Raw genomic sequence first — 21068 nt, forward strand, 5'->3', positions numbered from 1 at the left:
GGCCTAGTATCCAAAATCTATAAAGAACTCACCAAACTCCACACCTGAAAAACAAATAATCCAGTGAAGAAATGGGCAAAAGACATGGAGACACTTGTCCAAAGAAGACATCCAGATAGCAAACAGACACATGAAAAGATGCTCAATGTCACTCCTCATCAGGGAAATACAAATCAAAACCACGCTGAGATACCACCTCATACCGGTCAGAGTGGCTAAAATGAACAAATCAGGAGACTATAGATGCTGGAGAGGATGTGGAGAAACGGGAACCCTCCTGCACTGTTGGGTGGGAATGCAAACTGGGGCAGCTGCTCTGGAAAACAGTGTGGAGGTTCCTCAAAAAGTTAAAAATAAAACTACCCTACGACCCAGCAATAGCACTACTAGGAATTTACCCAAGGGATACAGGAGTGCTGATTCATAGGGGCACATGTATCCCAATGTTTATAGCAGCACTTTCAACAATAGCCTAATTATGGAAAGAGCCTAAATGTCCATCAACTGACGAATGGATAAAGAAGATGTGGTTTATATATATCATGGAATACTACTTGGCAATGAGAAAGAATGAAATATGGCCATTTGCAGCAACATGGATGGAACTAGAGAGTATTATGCTAAGTGAAATAAGTCATACAGAGAAAGACAGATACCTTATGTTTTCACTCATATGTAGATCTTGAGAAACGTAACAGAAGACCATGGGGGAGGGGAGGGGGAAAAAAAAGTTACAGAGAGGGAGGGAGGCAAACCATAAGAGATTCTTAAATACTGAAAACAAACAGCGTTGATGGGGGGTTGGGGGAGAGGGGAAAGTGGGTGATGGGCATTGAGGAGGGCACCTGTTGGGATGAGCACTGGGTGTTGTATGGAAACCAATTTGACGATAAATTATATTAAAAAAAATAATAAAACAAGTACAAGACTCATGTAAAAAAACAAACAAACAAAAAAAACACAGGCCCTTGAACCAAAACTGAACACAAAACAGGACCTTTGGATGCAGCATCACAGCCAGGGCTGAGGCAGCACAGAGCTCTACGGAGTAGATGGTGGGAGGCTAGACCTGTCACCAGCCCTGGTGTGGATCAGTGACACCCAAACTAGAAAACCAGATTGACATTCAAAGTCCCATGACCACCTTCCCCCTTCTCTTTCCTGCCTATGTTTCTATGTATAAATAAATGACACTGAATTCTGCCCTGGAAAACCAGGTATGCTGTTATGTACTTGCTCGAGCCTCGCACTCGACGTCACCTCTGCCGGAAGTCCTCCCTCACCATCTGCCCTCCCTCCCTCAGGTCTTACCACCCCCCACCCCTTCCCCTCCCGGCAGCACACCCAACACCGCTCTCTCTCCCAGCTCTCGCCCTTCCCCACGGCACCTTGCACCACCTGACTCGAACACGCGTTTTCCTTGCTCGTTTCTCCCTGCGTCTCCCACTGGAATGTGACTCCATGGGGACGGGGGCTCCTGTCCTTCCTGTTCACTGCTCCATCCCCACTGCACAGAACAGCTAGTGCTCAATAAAAGGATAGCTTAGGAACAAAAAACTTTTTTAAAACCACCTCATGATTTACATGCTCGTCATGAGGGGTTTCTGGGTAAGAAGAGATCTCCGTTGGCTTTCACTTTTCAAAGAGACCACGTGCAAGTTTTAGTTACAAAAAGGAGAAGTCCTCATTAGTGGGAAAGCTAATCCACAGCAAAGCCTTTTTAAGTTTGGGCGAAAAGACACCGAATCACGCTGTGGGCTCAGGGCAAACTGTGACGCTGGCGGGACTCACCGTGACAGGCTTGGTCTTCTCCCAGTCCGTCAGCAGGTCGGTGGTGCGGCTCTCCACGGCCCGGTCCTCCTGCACGATCTTCATCTGCAGGTTTGCCACCTGCTGCTGAATGGCAGAGTCCTTCCGCCGCATGATGTCGTTGAAGGCCCCCCACTCACCCTCTATGTTGTCGATGTAGAGCCAGGAGGGCGGGAACTGGAACCTCTGCTTCTCCAGCAGGCGCTGGCCATTGCGGTAGAGCTGCGCGAGTCAGAACACAGGTGGTTTTAGTTCTCGAATCACAGAGACTGTCGTCAGACTCCCACGTAAAGGGAAGACAGCGTGTGGCTACAGAACACACAACAACGTCTGCTCTTCTCCAGAAACCTTCCACGCCGAGAGCACGGCGCTCAGGGAGCAGCGGGGCCCAGGCCCGCCTGCTGCAGCCGGGGGGCCCGGACAGGATCGAAGGCACGCTGGGCTGTGGTTCACCCCCTCCTTCCAAATTATAAACAGAATGCAAGTTTGAGGACTCGAAGAACAACCACTAAAGTAAAAGATTTTAAAAGGCAAACAAAACACAGTGGACCTCAAACCTCGAGAGCTGTTTAAAACGCGGATCCCCAGGATGCCAGTGCCTGCCCTCAAGCAGCCCATCAGGTGGCTGTCAGGGAGATGGTGGTGGCCCGTAGGCACCTAATTTCTGATACCGTGCCTCACGAGGTGACGATGAGAATTTTAACTGTTCACGGAGCTCACCTCAACTTGTTTCTCAAACTGTTTTATCTTTCGTTTCAAAGACTGCACGTAGGTGATGAAGGTCACTGCGTCCGAGGTGCTGGCCGTGTCCACCGAGTGCTGCTCCAACTCCTGCCGTGACTGTGTGGAGAGAGCACAGGAATTCAACACGGAGCCGAGGGTTTGCCGGCAGACTCGCGACACGGCCAGGATCCCGCCTCCTCACCTTCGAGATCTGGGAATGGAATTCTGTCATGTTTGACCCGAGCATCTGCCCAAATTTGCTGAGAACCTCCTTATGCCAAGAGTCGTACTTCAAGTTCACCTTGGACTGCACCTGTGGGTGGACGAGCCCAGGACAGCAGATCGTCAGTCCCTCGCGCCGGGGTGTTTATGCTCCCACGCGTCCTCGTCACCCACAGACGCTGCCTTGACAGCGACCTCCACCCCCTGCCCCGGGGGGGGCGGAGCTCACCTTGCCGTAATCTATGACGACTGGCCCAAACTCCTTCTTGGTTTCCGCATTGTCAAAAGTTCCTCGGGCCTTCCGTATTTGCACCAGGAGAGCCTGCCATTTGTTGAGATCTTCTCCGAGTCTGTTGTAGATGTTTTCGGCTTGCATGTCCCACAGGCACTGGTACTGAAGCCAGACCTGCAGGTGGACGGGAGGGTCAAATAGCACAGCTGGGCCTCTTACAGAATGTTCACACGCATTAGGTTCACATCTCACTTGTCGTCAATACTGTCAGAAAAATTCACTTCAAATTCTCCGAATTTTTATACTAAAAAGGAATAACATTTATTGCTGTCTAAAATAATAGTTAATATTCTGTAAGATCTGTCCTACCATTCACTGGCTGCTTTAAAATAAGCAAGTGTCATCAATTACATCATATTAGACACACATTACATAAATTTCGGCTCCCGTGTTCATCAGACCTCATATTCACTATGTCTAAACACACTCCACAATGTATTTCAACGAGACGGGGAGCTTCTCACCTTGACGTACTGCTCGACCTCAGTCACGATGCCCATGACCGCAGAGTAGGACTCTTCCAGGGCAACGGGGCCATCAGGCATCCGCGTTAAAGCATTCCGGTAGAATTTCTCTTCTTCAGTCAATTCGTAATGAACACCCACCTAAGCAAGCAGAACCAGAAGAAACACAAGCAGTGTGTACAAAGATGTTCATCTCAGAGCCACCTTTCACTGAATTCAAACGAACCGAAGGAAGAGCCCGCCATACAAATGGCATTTGGAACATCTGCTTACCCCAGCCACAAGAAATCAGAGGCCTCCTCAACTCATCACCCAGTGAAGGGACATCAGATCAAGCATAAGTTAGAAAATCCACTTTGAGACCTATCTCATCTGAGAGCAGAACATTAAAGACAATGTCCAAAGAATGGAGATTTCCATGACCAAATATTTACACCGACTTGGATGATGGAAGCGATGACACATGCATCGTTTCAATGATCTGAGTGCTGGCTATGTGCCAGGCCCTGCTGTGGGTACAAGAAACAGACAAAAAACTCTGCTCACATGGGCTTACACTCTGTGGGAGGAGAGATACTTCTCAGCACGTGAGAAGTACTATGGAGATAAAGCAGGAAAGAGGAGGGCTGGGAGTGTGGGGTTGGGGAAGGTCAGGGAAGGCCTCACTGAGCAGGACCAGGAGAGGGAGGGAGTGAGCCATGTCAGTATGTTGCTACTGGGGGTTCTGAGCAGGGAGGTCAGCAAGTGCAAAGGCCCAGGGGCAGGAGCCTGCCTAGAACGTGAAGAGAGCAAGAGGCCAGTGTGTCTGGAACAGAGCCAGCGAGGGAGATACTGGCACTCAAGTCAGAGAAGCAACGAGCAGCATATTACGTGGGGCTCAGCACTCTGCCATGGGACATGGGCTTTCATGGGGAGTGACACGAGAAGCCATCAACAGGCTCTGGGAAGAAGTGTTGGGACTGACATAAAATCTAAGACTGTGGCTGCTGTGTTGAAAACAGATTTTAGCAGGGGGCAAAGGCAGACAGAGACCTGTCAGAAGGGAACTTTAAGAATCCAAGTGAGGGATGATGGTACCTTGGACCAGTGGGATCAGTGGATGTGGGAAAAAGAAGATCAGGGTTAATTCTGCAGATGGAAACAGTGGGAGGCAAGGGTGACACCTCAGCTTGGCCCTGAGCAGGCTGAAGGCAGAGAAAAGGAGTGGGGGTGGCAGCTAGTCTGAGGGAGGGGGTCAGACACACACTCAGTTTTCGCACCCATCAGTCTTGTGGAGATGCCCGGGGGGCGGGCTGGGGAGATGGGTCTAGAGCTCAGGATAAAGGCCGGGCTGGAGGTATGAGCCCAGTTGTCCCATCTGGCCGGCAATGGACCAGGTGAGACAGGTGCTGGGGATGGAGAGTGCACTCAAACAGTAGGAGCCAGAAGAGAGAGAGCCAAGGAAGAGCCACAGAGGACACTGGCCAGTGAGGTGGGAGGAAAACCAGGACAGCCAAGCGGAACAAGCATATCAAGCGGGCGGTGGAGGTGGGGGTGGGGTGCACACCGTCACATCCTGCCACTGACACTTCTCAAGGGCTGAGGAGCCTGCCATGACAGCAGGGAAACGCCTGTGACCCTGATGCCTGAGGGGCTGGACCCGGAGCAGGTGTGCAGACGAGTTCTCTGTGTTTTCACCAGGGGGAGCTGAGAAGTAAGGTGGCTAGAGGGTGACAGGAGGCTCAGCAGAGGGAAGGGGAGCTGGGCCACAGAGCAGGGGCACAGGCTCCAGCGTAAGAGGGGCTGGCTTCTGTTTGGTTCAGTGTGGAGACAACAGGACAGCAGTGTGAACAGACACCTGACGAAAAATATCCTGCAGTCTGCACACTTCTAGAGCGAAAGGAACGGTTCATAGCTCGGTTCGGATTAGCTGGTCACCGCCAAGGCTGAGTCTACAGGGGGGTTGCTACCACAAAAACACCTCAGAACTGAGCCTATGCTGCTTATATTCAAAGCTGAGACTTTCTAGAAGAGCCTGTTACAACACAGGTTATGGAAATCTGCTTATTTGAAAACCACCAGTCTTGTTTAGATGTTGCTCAGACCAGGGACTAAACAGTCTTTTCAGTTTTCCTTTTGCTCCAAAAGCACATTATTATTATTGATACTCTTATTAAAGAGTATATCCGGGATTTGTTTTAAAATAGTCTGGTGGGGAGAAGGAGGAGGGAAAGGAATAAAAATTTAAATTGGCCACATGATAAACAAAGCAGGCTGATGTGAACTCATGAGATTCCCTCTACTTTTGTGTGTATCTACAAACTTCTATATTAAAAAGTGGGGGTGGGGAGAAAGAGGAATTAAAAGACGGGTTCATGGGGGGAATTTCTGAGAGACTACCGAAATCAGAACTGCAGATGCAACGATTTGGGAAAGCAGCCACGGGGGAAAAATGCCAAGTCACATAAGCCTTCCTCTAGCTTTCCCTTAGAATGCAGAGTCCCAAGTCGGGAGTCTTGAAAGACATATGGAGAGCACCATGTCCAGGGATGTGGAGGAGAGGTGGCGCCCCAGGGCCCTAGGGAGGCCTGGGCAGAGGCCATGTGGTGCGAGTCCCCGGAAGGCTCACCTGGTACCTCTGACTCTGGATCCTGGGCAGAGACAGCACAACCATCTTCCAGGCAAACATTTCCTGGTACAGCTTGTACCTGCACTCTTCGATGGGTGGGTTCAAATAGATGACCTGATTGGTTATCCTTAGCTCATGAACGACATTCTGTAAAGGGAAGATTTCATTTCTTACTCAAATATCTATTTCAATAATAGGCTTTCGTGCATTTGTGCCGCCAGAATCAGTATTCACAAGAAGGGTGATCATTTCTGGATTAAAAATCCAATACTGAAGCATGGCACTGATGTACTAATAAATTACCGAACGCCTCCAGGGGCCACCTTCAATCAAACGGTACCGGATATACACGTACGTGATCGTCACTCAGTAATTCCCTCAAGCACAATCAGGTGCTAGGAAAGTTTAAATTCAAAATTGGGTAAAAAGTATACAAATTATAGCTTAGTTATTTTTGTCATACAAAGCATTAGAATAATTTTAAATGAATTTTCTTGAAAGAAAGTACTTTCTCAAAGTAAAAAAAGTAGTTTTGACGCATAATATTTTTCTCCCTCTGAATTATGAACCTACTTGAGTCTGAACCACGGGTCTGTTACTTTAATGGACGTCATGGTCTGCTGTAGCCCATGTGTGGGGTGCACGGCCCTCCCCAGAGGATAAGAAGCCAGAGGGCAGGCACTGCTGAGGCGCTTCCTGGATCCCCTGTGCGTAGGTGCTGAACACACAATGGGTGCTCAATGGCACCATCTGCTTTAATATGCGTGGTGCTCTCTGGACATAATGACCTCAGGACCTCACAACCCTGTGTCACTGATGCAGCCACACGAGACTGGCATTAGCTGTCAGACATGCGGCACGGGCGTAGGTTTAGGAGTCAAGGTGAGTCTGTGCCACCTGCCAGTGCCTGCTTTAAGCTGAGCAAGATTTCCACCTCCACCTCCACTGGGTAACTGCTCTGGCTTACACAGACCCATTTGCTTGTCTGCATCTCTGTATTTTAAAAAGTATGCTTTGGGAATAAATGTGCAATATTCAAAACCGAAAACATTTTTCAAGCATTAAAAGGAAAAAAAAAAAAAAAGAGAAGGTAACGTCGGGGTAGGAAAAAAGCAGCCAATTGTTTCTCCCACATCAAAGTTTTTACCTTTAGTTCTTTTAGACCTCTGTTTTGTGAGGTAGTCTTACTGGTAAATTGAACACAAATGCAATAAACTACCTAAAACAAATGTATGGCTTAATGAACTACTGTAAGGCAGACACTTTTGTAACTGATGCCCAGATTAGTAGACAGGACCTACTAGCAGAGCTTGAATTGACACACTTTTCTAGACAGCTTGCTGGGCTCCAGCTGGCCACTCCTTCACTCAAATGGGAAATGGGGGGCTTGGGGACCAAGAGTGCTGTCCTGCGTGGAGGCCACCGTGCTGGTACACTCTTCCATGACTGAGAAGATAGTGTGAAAACAGTGGCATTTTAGTGTCAGAGGCTGAATTTTCCTTGTACTGGGTTACACTTGAAATGGTTTCTTACATGTGTGCCTGGAAAGTAGAGATTTTTTTCCAGTGTAGTTTTTTTCCGATTTCCATTAAAAAAATTTTTTTTGATGTTTATTTTTTAAAGAGAGAGAGAGATAGAGAGAGAGAGCGTGTGTGTGAGTGGGGGGAGGGGCAGAGAGAGAGGGAGACACAAAATCTCAAGCAGACTCCAGGCTCTGAGCTGTCAGCACAGAGCCCAACACAGGGCTCAAACCCAACGAACCATGAGATCATGACCTGAGCCAAGTCAGAAGCTTAACCAACTGAGCCTCCCAGGCACCCCCAAGTGTAGATTTTTTTCTAAAATTTATTTCCCATTTTAAAAAAAATGTCTGTTTTTGAAATTATTTTAGACTTCCACGAGAGTTGCAAAGAAAGTATGAAGAGTTTTCATGCACTCTGGACCAACTCTCTGTAATGTTAACATCTAACGCATCACAATTACCAAAACCAAGAAATTAACATTGATACAACACTAACTAAAATCCTGACTTCAGTCAGATCTCCCAGGACCCCACAACATAGTTACTCGTCACATGCCTTAACCCCTTCCAACCTGTGACATCTCTGTTCCTCCTTGTCTTTCTCTCACGACCTTGACACTTTGGAAGGGTACTGGTGAGGTGTTCTGTAAGGGATGTCTGACCTTTTCTCATGATCAGAACGAGTCTGGGAGGTGGGGGGACAAAGAGCACAGAGGGTGGGGTGGTATCTGTCAGGTTTCTCCACCGTAAAGTGGCTTTCTCATTGGTACTTTTCAAGGGGGAGAATCTTCTGTTTGATTTACTAGCAAATCGGACGCCATGGGAAATACTCACTTTAATCTTTGGCTCCCCACCAGGCTTGTGACTAACTTGTGGTGCGTCTGTATCCATGTCAACTTCTGCTTTATCTTCAGCTTGTCCAAGAAGCACCTGGGTCCAAGCTCTCAGGCCAGCTTGTAGGCGAACGCCCAGTATTCTTTCAATCTACAGGGAAAGTAGTGTCAGAAAACAGTGTCCTTCCAAAAGGCAGGTCGGCAAGCATGTCAGATAGAAAGCCGACGCTTCAGGTCGAGGATGACAGTTGCTACCACACCCTTCATCTCAGCCTGATCCCCCCCTCCCCCTCCTGTGCCTCTCCCAGACTCAGAGACCCTGACCTCCATCTGGGGGCTAACCTAACCACCAACCCTCTGATTTGTCCGGGACAAGGAGATGGACACAAATGCAGCGGATGTAGTCACAGTCTTGCTGTTCCCTCAACGTACTAGAAAATGTATAAAACAAAAGTAGTTTCTTGGTAGCCTCAGAGATAAAACTAGCAATCTATAATGTGGAGAATGAACCATTTTCTCTTTTATGAAGTGGAGATATGATTGACATATGACATTCTATTAGCTTCAGATGAACATAATGATTTCATATTTATGTACATGGCAAAGTCACCACATACAGGTGACCATCTTCTTTTAACAAGCGAAGGAAAAAGTCTCGCTTGATCGAGAACGAGAGAAGTAAATTTCCTACGAACGGGACACCTATACATCTTTGCGCAGAGTCTGTCTTGGGCCACAAAACCATCCTGGGAATGCTGGAAGGGCAGCTGTGACCAAGCCCGAGACTTTCAGTAGATTCAGAAGAGCGGGTTTTGTTAATTTTCCCCGCCAGTGTTCCACGTGTGGATACACTGCACCTTTGCGGGTCACAGGCTTTCTCTTTAAAATGGATAACTAAGGTGCTTCAGAGCTGCCTAACCACCACCGCCCATGGAGCAGCTCGTCATGAAATATCCCACTTCCCGGGATTCTCCACGGATGCTCTCTGACGTCCAGCAATGAGAAAGCCACATGTGGTGCTAAGTATGTTTCAAACACATGTGCACTTTAACCTCCCCGCAGACCCCTACAGGAGTGAGCCCCAATCCTCTACGAGAGGAATGAGGTGGTTACTGGGCATTTCCTTTTCTTTTTTTTTTTTTTTTAAAGTAAGCTCTAGGCCCAACGTGGGGCTTGAACTCATGACCCAGAGATCAAGAGTTGCATACCCTACTGACTGAGACAGCCAGGCACCCCCAGGCATTTAAATTGGGTGGTCGAGAGGGGCAGAGTGTCAGAGAAGGATGCCTGGAGGGGAAGGCCAGGGAAGACGACCTTTATCAGGTGGGCAGGCAGGAAGCTGTCAGGTATTCAGAAGATAAAGAGAATCCCCCCACCTCACCGCCTCAACTTGGAATGGACAGGAGTATTGCTAGAACCACACAGCTCAGCTCTGTCATTACCTAAATGGGATTTCTGGAGGGGAAACTGGACCACTGATGGTAATTTCTATGGAAAAACACTTTTCAGTCACTAATGAACTTATAAAATAGGGTCCACCCTTATATTGCTAGTAGAAAAATGAAAACCACAATAACACTCCCATCCCTCACCTCCATGTCAAGCTTATTGACCCAGATGGGCAAGTTGGAATAGGAGTGCAGGTTTAAGTCGTCCACGGCTTTCTGAACTCTGTTCAAGATCTCTGAGAAAGTCCTGTGATCATACATGCAAGTCTCCAGGGAACGGACTTCCAGGTCGATTTTTTCTTCTATTATTAGCAGATCATCCACCTAAAGGAAGGCACATTTATTATTTAAAACAGCCATTCACTCTATTCCTTTATGTTTGTGTACGTTCTTCTCAATGAACAAATATTCACGGTAAAGGAGTTCTTTCCATGAATAGCTAATCCTATCTGTTGGTGTAAGAACACTTATTCCCACTCCTGTGTTTCCACAGAGGGAAGGAAAACGTATGGAAATTATCAAGGTCTCCCCCTTACTCCCTCCTGCTCACAGGAAGGGTGACCTCTGAATGAGAAGTCTGCTCCGCTCAGTGCCTTCTCTGTCGCAAGCGCCAGCCTGTAGGCCAGACGGCTTACGACCATCCGGCTATGCTAGGGTCTGGGAAGCAAATCTAGGTCTAGGGGGACTGACGGCCAGAGCCCCATTCTCCGTGTAGCTGTATCAGTAGTAAAGCTCTCATTTTGCTCCGTCAGACTCCCGTGTTCTTCATCTCTCCGCTGGTTTCTAAACTCAGTTACCTAATAATGGCCTTCCCAGAGCACCATCAAACAGCACAGTAAGTAAAAGGGCTTCCTCTCCCCTTCAGCTCACACAGCCCAATGCCACACCCGTCGGGAAGGCCTCCTGTGGGAGAGCTACCAGGTGAACCGACTGAGCTGTCTCTGCGTTCAGTTCATTCCCAGGGAACAGGAGATCAACACACCTTTTCCTGGAAGTTGAAGACGGTCTCCGCCAAGCGCTGCACGTAGGGGTCGAGCTTGTAGGATTCCCACACCAGCGCGATGCCCTCTGCGATCAGAGCCTGCACCTCCTTCTTCAAGCCGGCCACCAGAAGGGAAATGGTGTTGCGCTCCTCCACCTTCTCACAGGTCCGCTCGTAGGTGCGGACGCTCTCGATCAGCGAGATGGCAAATGGGTAGAGCTGGTTTGCTTGATGGGCCTTGTTCACAATCGCCAGCGGGACTCGGAAACCAAGCCACTTGAGATTTCGAACTTCCTTTGAAAGCGTGATGATCTCAGGAAGGAAGTTAACTTTCAGCTTAAGGACGTTTCCAGTTCGGCCGCGGACCCGGGTGCTTTCGATGGTGAAGATGCGCCCCGAGACGCCCAGGTTGCGCTGCTGCACCTTCCGGGCCCAGTCGTCGAAGATCTCCTGAGTGTTGAGCTTCATGCGGAAGCTGTCCCCATCCTGCTTCAGCTTCTGGCCCTCCACGTGGTTCTCCCAGCCCTTGCCCAGCACGTCCTCCACGCGCTTCATGTAGGCGCTCAGCTGGCGGTCGATCTGCTTCGCCCAGATGATGGAGCCCGACACCGGGGGCAGGTCGCGCACATGGCTCATCTTACACGCCTGACTCTGTGGGTACTGGACCTTGAACTTGTCGTGGAGAGACTCAATGTCGTCTTTCACGCGCTGGATTAGCTGGGTCTGGTACTCGCGGATGGCCCCACGGATGTGAGGCCTGACGAACAGCGCGTTGAACCTGGAGAAAATCCTGAACATCTCGTTAGCGTTCTTGGCTGTGCCAAGCTGATCCCTAAGGCGAGCGGTGATCCGGGTCTCCACCCTGTCGATCCGCTCATCGTATCTCTTCATGGCGGCCTCCCAAGCTTCCGTGCCTTCCTTGGAGACGTCTAGCCCGTCCACTTCCTTGACGTTCTCGTACGCGAGGTTGACCTCCTCAATAGCATTCGCGTCTGCGGCATCAAAGAGAACCTCCGCCACTTTCATGTCCTGAGGCTCGGGGACTTCTCCTTGGTTCTGCTGTGCGACTGCCGTGACCTGAAAGAGGAGGATTCGTGACAGAAAGGTTGACGGCACAAAGACTGCCATCTGGCTGTGCACCCGGAGTGCAGCCAGTCCGCTCTGTAAGTTTTCGACTTTTAGCCAAATGTTTTAGAACCACAACTCAACAAGACCACGAAAAATACCACAGAGTATATTCTAACTCTGCCCATAAAGATCTACTGACAATGTAGTTTTGGTGCCTGAGAAGCTAAAATAACATGTTAAAACCTGGGCTTTGAGTATTTGCCTCTTCAGTGTTTTGTCTACAATGAAAACTGCACTGAAAAGCTCAGGAATTCAGAGGAGAGCTATGTGCAAACTCGGTGTCCAACATAGTCTTCGTTTTTGATTCTTTTTTTTTTTTTTTAATGATTTTCCAGGTTTATTTATTTAGAGAGAGGGAAAGAGAGAGAGAGCGCACACGTGTAAGCAGGGGAGAGGCAGAGAGAGAGAGAGAGAGAGAGAGAGAGAGAGAGACACAGAGAGAATCCCAAGCAGGCTCCGCACTGTCCACGCAGAGCCTGATGCGAGGCTTGATCTCACAAACTGAGATCATGATATGAGCTGAGATCAAAAGTTGGACGCTTAACTGACTGAGTCACCTAGGTGCCCCTTCCTTTTGATTCTGAAAACTTTAATTATAATTCGTGGGTAAATACCTCAGCAGAGGGATAGATAGATAAACGCTCAGGAAGAGAGAAGAATCCCCCATTCCACTCCCTGAAGCCCCCCCTAGAGAGCAGAACAGAGCGTGAGCTTTACGTCAGGTGTCAGACTTCCACACATATCTCCTGCCCACACTCCCACAGAATTATAAAGCCAGGTGGGGGTCTTCATCTGGGTCCACAGATGTCTTGGATGAAATTCAGATGGTCTGGGAATTTGGGGGAAATTATCATCATTATTTTCACTAACTCCTAACTAAAATTTAGCATTTCCTATAATTATGAATACATACAACAGTCACACATAGTCCCTTGAGGTTCTGTGGCTTTGTCACCAATAAAGTGCTTCTTCACTATGCGTGTACCTATCTTTTTTTTTAAAATGTTTATTTTTGAAAGAGAGAGAGAGAGACAAAGTACGAGCAGGGGAGGGGCAGAAAAAAAGGGAGACACAGAATCTGAGGCAGGCTCCAGGTTCTGAGCTGTCAGCACAGAGCCCAACGTGGGGCTCAAACTCATGAGCTGTGGGATCATGACCTGCACCGAGGTCAGATGCCCAATCCACTGAGCCACCCATGTGCTCCTATATCTTGAAATCCTGCTTATGCTCATCACTTCAAAATTATGGTATTAATATGGCCCCTCACTAGATCTTGCTATTTTAAGTGTCATGGAGGAGCACACAGATGACTAGATTTTATTAATTTAATTAATAAATTTCTAATTTATTGGTAATTGTTCCTTTGTAAACTCATACATTTTATTTTCTGCATTTAAAAACATCCTAAGTATTCCTAGTAACGGTAGTATGAGGGCAAAAACTGAACAAAATTATTAAAAGTAGTTTTTTCAGGACAATGGAGAAAAACCAAAGGCAGCCAACAAAGGCAGAAAACAGATGTGTTTTTCTCATGACAAAGGGCTACCAAATCAGATAAATAACAGCTGTTGGCCTTCTTGCCCGGAGGTGTTCCCATCCCCAGCTCAGGCAGCGAAAACCTGCATTCTGCACTTTGAGGTGGGAGCAGAACAGCAATGTTTCAAGGGGAGATTCAGAAAATGGGAGAGCCTGAGAAGGGCCGGCGTAATAAATTATGGAGACCCTCGGGGAGCACTGTTAAGAATGGACAGTCTGGGGAGATTTACAACTTGCTGTCAACCGAGAATTTTATATCCAGAAACACGATCCTTCAAGTATGAAAATGAAATATTTTTCCTGATCGACAAAAAATGAGGGGATTTGTTGTCGGCAGACCTATGGAACAAGAAATACTATGAGAATTCCTTTAAACTAAAGGGAAGAGACACCAGACAGTAACTCAGGTCCACGAATGAATGAAGGGAACTAGACCAATGATAATATGTGCACAAATGTAAAAGATTATATGTATTACTTTTCTTCTTCTAATTTTTCTAAAATGAATGTGACTGTTTAAAACAAAACTTATGGGGCGCCTGGGTGGCTCAGTCGGTTGAGCATCCGACTTTGGCTCAGGTTATAATCTCACGGCTTCAGAGTTCCAGCCCCACTTTGAGCTCTGTGCTGACAGCTCAGAGCCTGGAGCCTGCTTCAGATTCTGTCTCCCTCTCTCTCTGCTCCTCCCCCACTCATGTTTTCTCTCTCTCTCTCTCTCTCTCTCTCTCTCTCTCTCAAAAATAAGTAAACATTAAAAAAATAAAAAATAAAACAAAACTTATAACACTGTATTGTTGGGTTTATAGCACATAAAGATGTAATACACGCGACAAGGAAGAAACAGAGCTATAACGGTATGAGATTCCTATAGTTTACTGGAAGTAAGAGTGTATACATACCATGATAAAGATGTATACTGTAATCCCTATAGTATCACCAAGAAAGAAAATTCAAAGAAATAAAGCTACGAGTCTATAGAAGAATTAAAATAATATACTAAAAATAACACAAGAGGAGTGGGCAGAGAAATAGAGGAGCAAAAAGTGAGATAAGCAGGAAACAAATAGCAAATGGCAGCTCTGAATCCAACCATATCAATGACAACATTAAATGTGAACAGACTACTAAACACTCCAATAAAAACATTCTGAGAACGTATTCATGCATATGTAAGTTTATCATTAATTTTACTGATATAAAGGATATGTACCACATGACTTACAAATAAAAAGAAAATGTAAATGACTTCTTAAAATATGTATGCTAAGAAGTACATGGGAAAAAAGGGTTAAGAGACCCCAGGCTATCCACTCTCATCACTTTTGTTCAACACAGTTTTGGAAGTCCTAGCCTTAGCAATCACACAACAAAAAGAAATAAAAGGCAACCAAATCGGTAAGGAAGAAGTCAGACTTTCACTACTGGCAGACAACATGACATTCTATGTGCAAAATCCAAAAGATTCCACCAAAAAACTGCTAGAACTGATACACAAATTCAGCAAAGTCACAGAATATAAAATCAACATACAGAAATCAGTTGCATTTCTATACACCAATAATGAAGTAGCAGAAAGCAGAAAGAGAATCCAAGGAATTAATCCTATTTATGATTGCACCGAAAACCATAAAATATACAGGAATAAACCTAACCAAAGAGGTAAAAGATCTGTACACTGAAAACTATACAAAGCTTAGGAGGGAAATTGAAGAAGATACAAAGAAATGGCAAAACATTCCATGCTTATGGATCAGAAGAACAAATATTAAAATGTCAACACTGCCCAAAGCAATCTACACACTCAATGCAATCTCTATCAAAATAACATCAGCATTCTTCATAGAGCTAGAACAATCCAAAAAAAATTTTTTTTAACATTTATTTATTTTTGAGAGACGGAGAGAGACAGAGCATGAGCAGGGGAGGGGCAAAGAGAGAGTGGGAGACACAGAATCCAAACCAGGCTCCAGGCTCTGAGCTGTCAGCACAGGGCCCGATGTGGGGCTCGAACTCACAAACCACGAGATTGTGACCTGAGCCAAAGTCAGACGCTTAACCAACTGAGCCCACCCAGGCGCTGCAACAATACTAAAATTTGTATGGAATTAGGAAAGACCTTGAACAGCCAAAGCAATCCTGAAAAAGAAAACCAAAGCTGGAGGCATCACAGTTCCATACCTTAGGCTGTATTCTAAAGGTGTAATCATCAAGACAGTATGGTACTGGCACAAAAACACTCAGATCAATGGAACAGAATAGAGAACCCAGAAATGGACCCACAAACATATGGCCAATCTTTGACAAAGCAGGAAAGAATACCCAATGGAAAAAAGACAGTCTCTTCAGCAAATGGTGTTGGGAAAATTGGACAGTGACAAGCAGAAGAATGAACCTGGACCACTTTCTTATACCATGAAAATAAACTCAAAATGGATGAAAGGCCTAAATGTAAGACAAGAAGCCATCACAATCCTAGAGAAGAAAACAGGCAACAACTGCCTGTTTTGACCTCAGCTGCAGCAACTTCTTACTTAGACATGTCTCTGGAGGCAAGGGAAACAAAGGCAAAAATGAACTACTAGGACCTCATCAACATAAAAAGCTTCTGCACAGCAAAGTAAGCAACAAAACTAAAGGCAACTGACAAACTGGGAGAAGATATCTGCAAATGACATATGAGGTAAAGGATCAGTATCCAAAATCTGTAAAGAACTTATCAAACTCAACACCCAAAAAATAAACAATCCAATGAAGAAATAGGCAAAAGACATGAATAGACACTTTTCCAAAGACATCCAGATGGTTAACAGACACATGAAAAGATGCTCAACATCACTCATCATCAGGGAAATACAAATCAAAACCACACTGAGATACCACCTCACCCCTGTCAGAATGGCTAACATTAACAACTCAGGCAACAACAGACGTTGGCGAGGATGCAGAGAAAGGGGAACACTTTTGTGCTGCTGGTGGGAACGCAAACTGGTGCAGCCGCTCTGGAAAACAGTGTGGAGGTCCCTCAAAAACTAAAAATAGAACTACCTTATGACCCAGCAACTCCACTACTAGGTATTTATGCAAAGGATACAAAAATGTTAATTTGAGGGGGCACATGCACCCCGATGTTTAGAGCAGCACTATCAACAATAACCAAATTATGGAAAGAGCCCAATGTCCATCGACTGATGAATAAGAATGTGGTATATACACATATATATACATATATATACATATATATACATATATATATATATGTAACAGAGTACTACTCAGACATAAAAAAAATGAATTGCCTCCATATGCAATGTGGATGGAGCTACCGTGTATTATCCTAAGCAAAATAAGTCAGAGGAAAGTTAAATATCGTATGATTTCACTCATATGTGGAATTTCAGAAATAAAAACAGATGAACACAGGTGAAGGAAAGGAAAAATAAGACAAAAACAGAGAGGGAGGCAAACCATAAGAGACCCTTAAATACAGAGAGCAAACTGAGGGTTGCTGGAGGGGAGGTGGGTCGGGGGATGGGCTAAATGGGCGATGGGTATTAAGGAGGGCACCTGTTAGGATGAGCACTGGGTGTTATACGTAAGTGATGGATCACTAAATTCTATTCCTGAAATCGTTATTACACTCTATGTTAACTAACTCGAATTTAGAAACAACAACAGACCTAGGCTAGAAGGAATCAGTACTAGAACCAAATCTCTCCCATGTAAAATAAGGGGCTAACACTTAAAACCAGCACACACATCAGTAAGTGAGCACTAACCAAAAAGATGCTGAGGATTCATTATTAACAATGTACCCAGGGGTATCTGTGTAGCTCGGTTGGTTGAGCATCCGTTTTTGGCTCAGGTCATGATCTTGTGGTTAGTGAGTTCGAGCCCTGCGTTGGGCTCTCTGCTGTCAGCGCAGAGCCCGCTTCGGATCCTCTGTCCCCCTTTCTGCCCCTCCCCCACTCTCAAAAATAAATTAAAAAATGTTAAAAAAAAGATGTTCATTAAAAAACAAAACAACGGGGCGCCTGGGTGGCGCAGTCGGTTAAGCGTCCGACTTCAGCCAGGTCACGATCTCGCGGTCCGTGAGTTCGAGCCCCACGTCAGGCTCTGGGCTGATGGCTCAGAGCCTGGAGCCTGTTTCCGATTCTGTGTCTCCCTCTCTCTCTGCCCCTCCCCCGTTCATGCTCTGTCTCTCTCTGTCCCAAAAATAAATAAACGTTGAAAAAAAAAATTAAAAAAAAAAACAAAAACAAAAACAAAAACAAAACAAACCACAATGTACCCCAAATAGCAGGCACTCCTAATGCAGTGAATAAAGCTTCCTGGATGCCATGGTTTCTAGACTGGATCCCCCACCGTTTCACTACAAAAATTTTTCAACTGCAAGAGGGCTGAAAGAATGACAGACTGAACACCCAGATGTGCCCACCTAGAGTCTATAACATTGGCTATATATTGGCTTTGACATGTATTGGCTAACTTCTCAATCCCGTCTGCATATAGTTGGCCCTTGAAAACACAGGTTTGAACTGCGGGTTCATTTACACATGTTTTTTTTTTTTTAAATAACTTTTTTAATATTTATTTTTGAGAGAGAGAGAGAGAGAGAGAGACAGAGTATGAGCGGGGTAGGTACAGAGAAAGAGAGAGAGAGAGAGGGAGACACAGAATGTGAAGCAGGCTCCAGGCTCTGAGCTATCGGCACAGAGCCCAATGTGGGGCTTAAACTCACAAACCATGAGATCATGACCTGAGCCACAGTCGGAAGCTCAAGCAACTGAGCCACCCAGGTGCCCCACACGGTTTTTTTCAATCCAGCACAGTATATTTTCTTTTTGTTATGGCTTTCTTAATAACATTTTTTTCCTCTAGCTTACTTTACTGTAAGAAAACAGTATATAACATATATGATATACAAAATATGTTAATCAGCCCTTTTTGTTATCAGTAAGGCTTCTGATCAACAGTAAGCTATCAGTATTTTTTTGTTCTTGTTGTTGTTTTTGAAGACTTTAGTTTTAAGTAATCTCTGCACCCACTGTGGGGGTCGCATTAACAACCCTGAGATCAAGAGTTCTATGCTCCGCTGACTGAGCCAGCCAGGCGCCCCAACAGTTAACTTTTTAGGGAGACAAAAGCTACACGTAGATTTTCGAGAATACACAGGGAGTTGGCACCCTTAACCCCCATGGTGTTCAAGTGTCAAGTGTGGATCAGTCCACACTCTCTTTCTGCACTGGATTTTTTAAACTGGTTTTTAATGTTTATTTTTGAGAGAGAGAGACAGAGCATGAGCAGGGGAGGGGCAGAGAGAGAGAGGGAGACACAGGATCCGAAGCAGGTTCCAGGCTTCAGGCTGTCAGCACAGAGCCACGGGGCTCGAACTCACAAACCGTGAAATCATGACCGGAGCTGAAGTCAGACGCTTTACCGACTGAGCCATCCAGGCACCCCATCTGGACTGGATTTTTTAAAGGAAAGAAATTGTTGAAAAAAAAAGAAAGGTGAATTGAGAAGAAAAAAAAAGCACATCCAAAGAAAAGGAGTCATTCAATTCTTAAATCTCAGGTACAGGAAGGCCCAGCTGGCTCAGTCAGAAGAGCGTGCAACTCTTGATCTCAGGGTTGTAAACGTTTGAACCCCACGCTGGGTGTAGAGAGTACTTAAAAAATAAATTGTAAAAAATTAAAATAAATAGGTAAGTAAATCTCAGGCATATGCAATCATGATCTACATTTTGCAAATGAGGATCTGGGAAAAGGGTTAAAAAACATGTCCAAGTCATACAGCTCGTTAAACGGTGGAATTAGGATTTAAAACCCAGGAAGTCTGGCTCCGGAATTCACGCATTTTGCAGGGAGGGAAGAACGGGAGGAGTAGTAAGACTGAAGGTACAGAATCCCTACATCAGCGACAGGACAGGGACAGGATGCAGAGGGAATACGCAGGCACCTGGTGCGAATCAGAGGGAGCAGCAGTTCATTAGCATTCTAAGAAAAAGAAAGAAGGGGTTCTAAAAACCACCCGTGGATGCAGTTTTAAAATGCGACGCATACCTGTGGCCTCAGGACCCTGACAATGACAGCTCTCAGCTGTTCGTGCTGGCGTCGAAATTTCCTCATCTGGTCAAGGCGAGCCTGAAGCTTCCTGTGGGCAGGGTTGATTCGCCACACCATCTTTAGATTTTCTTCCCTTTTCCTTTTGACGATGTCTCTCAGTAACACCTGAAGCTTCTCGTATTCATCATCCCAAGTCTGAAAGACTTCAAAGCATGCGACCATAACCTAGGATATAATTTTAGGAAGGAGGCTTGTTATTACAGCCGTGTTTTCATCTCGGTGCCTGAGGCTGGTTTTCTGATATATTAAAACTTACTTTTTCAAATTCCTCGTAAGCAACATGCATCAATTTTCTGGTGCCCAATACTTTGAGCAACTGAGAACTCAAGTCTCTTGAAATCGCTTCCACCAAACGCAGTGCCCTCTGAATGGGGTATTTTGTGTTTCGGATCTTTCTCAGATGGGTGAAAATGGCAACGAGAGCCTGCCTTATTTTGTCCAGCTCAGTGGCAGACAGTAAGTCGTTCAGAGGAAAATCCTTCATCAGGGGGTTATAGTCATTCACAGTCTCCAAAGCCTGTTTTAGACCTGGATTGACCAAGAAACAGTTAATGGTTTGCGTGTAAGGTAACATAGGTATAATGTAATGTTCTATGTCAATCACATCTGAATTTAAAGAAAGCGATACAACGAAGAGGCTACTGCTTACAGCTTAATACTGGGTAAGGAAACCGAAATACAGCCTCACGACGGAACACTTTCATGTTGCTGAAGATTCAGTGACACCGAAACCATTTATATTTGAAAAAAAGGAACATGTTATTAACAGGATGATCCTCTGTTAATTAACGGACGGTCTCACTGTTGCTTTTTTAAGAACATCAGTCAACTCATGCATACGTTAAAGGTCGTGGGTGATTTCTTTTCTTGCTTTCTATACCATCGAAATGTTCTATGAATAACATTAAGCTTAGAAGAACTACAGTGTTATCATCCTTAGGAACACTAAAATGAAAATGTTACACCCACAGCTCAAGTGAAGGGAGTGTGTTACGGACACAGAATCACAGAAACACCTGGGTCCTAGTCTACTTTCTGACTCTTCTAACATTAAGATTTAAAAAAGAAAAAAAAAAAAAAAAAGGGAAGAAGTAAAAGTTTCAGAGGTATATCTAAATATCAAGGCATAACCTTCAGCATTACTGAATGCTCAGGTAACATGTGCAATGTGACCAAAGCAACTAGAAGGTTTCTACCTAGAACCTCCTCTAACATTTCAAATGTGGGCAGCACGCCTTTTTTTGGAGGGGAAGGAAAAGAACACGACAAATACCGCAGCCCTGACTCCTTGCTCTAACATTCCCTGGTGGGCAGAGCTGGAGAGAAATGCCCAAACATGCCCGGTCATTCAAACAGTTGAGTGCCCAGAGTGTGCC

General features: G+C 45.7%; 1 protein-coding gene across 1 annotated transcript in view; it reads right to left on the bottom strand.

Moving 5' to 3' along the window:
* Window positions 1–21068, bottom strand: part of DYNC1H1 (dynein cytoplasmic 1 heavy chain 1) — a 76397-nt gene that overhangs the window by 42448 nt on the left and 12881 nt on the right. The window contains exons 6-16 of the mRNA XM_047080080.1: window positions 19949–20220; window positions 19630–19857; window positions 10904–11980; window positions 10066–10245; window positions 8475–8624; window positions 6119–6265; window positions 3511–3651; window positions 2984–3160; window positions 2735–2845; window positions 2530–2649; window positions 1792–2031 (exon numbers count right to left, since the gene is read on the bottom strand). Coding sequence (XP_046936036.1) covers window positions 1792–2031; window positions 2530–2649; window positions 2735–2845; window positions 2984–3160; window positions 3511–3651; window positions 6119–6265; window positions 8475–8624; window positions 10066–10245; window positions 10904–11980; window positions 19630–19857; window positions 19949–20220 — 2843 coding nt within the window. The remainder of the gene's footprint in view (window positions 1–1791; window positions 2032–2529; window positions 2650–2734; window positions 2846–2983; window positions 3161–3510; window positions 3652–6118; window positions 6266–8474; window positions 8625–10065; window positions 10246–10903; window positions 11981–19629; window positions 19858–19948; window positions 20221–21068) is intronic.

Source organism: Lynx rufus, unplaced genomic scaffold (assembly GCF_022079265.1).
Source record: "Lynx rufus isolate CCGP_SWC_20201006 ecotype Redwood Valley unplaced genomic scaffold, mLynRuf1.p SCAF_17, whole genome shotgun sequence".
Classification (NCBI taxonomy): domain Eukaryota; kingdom Metazoa; phylum Chordata; class Mammalia; order Carnivora; family Felidae; genus Lynx; species Lynx rufus.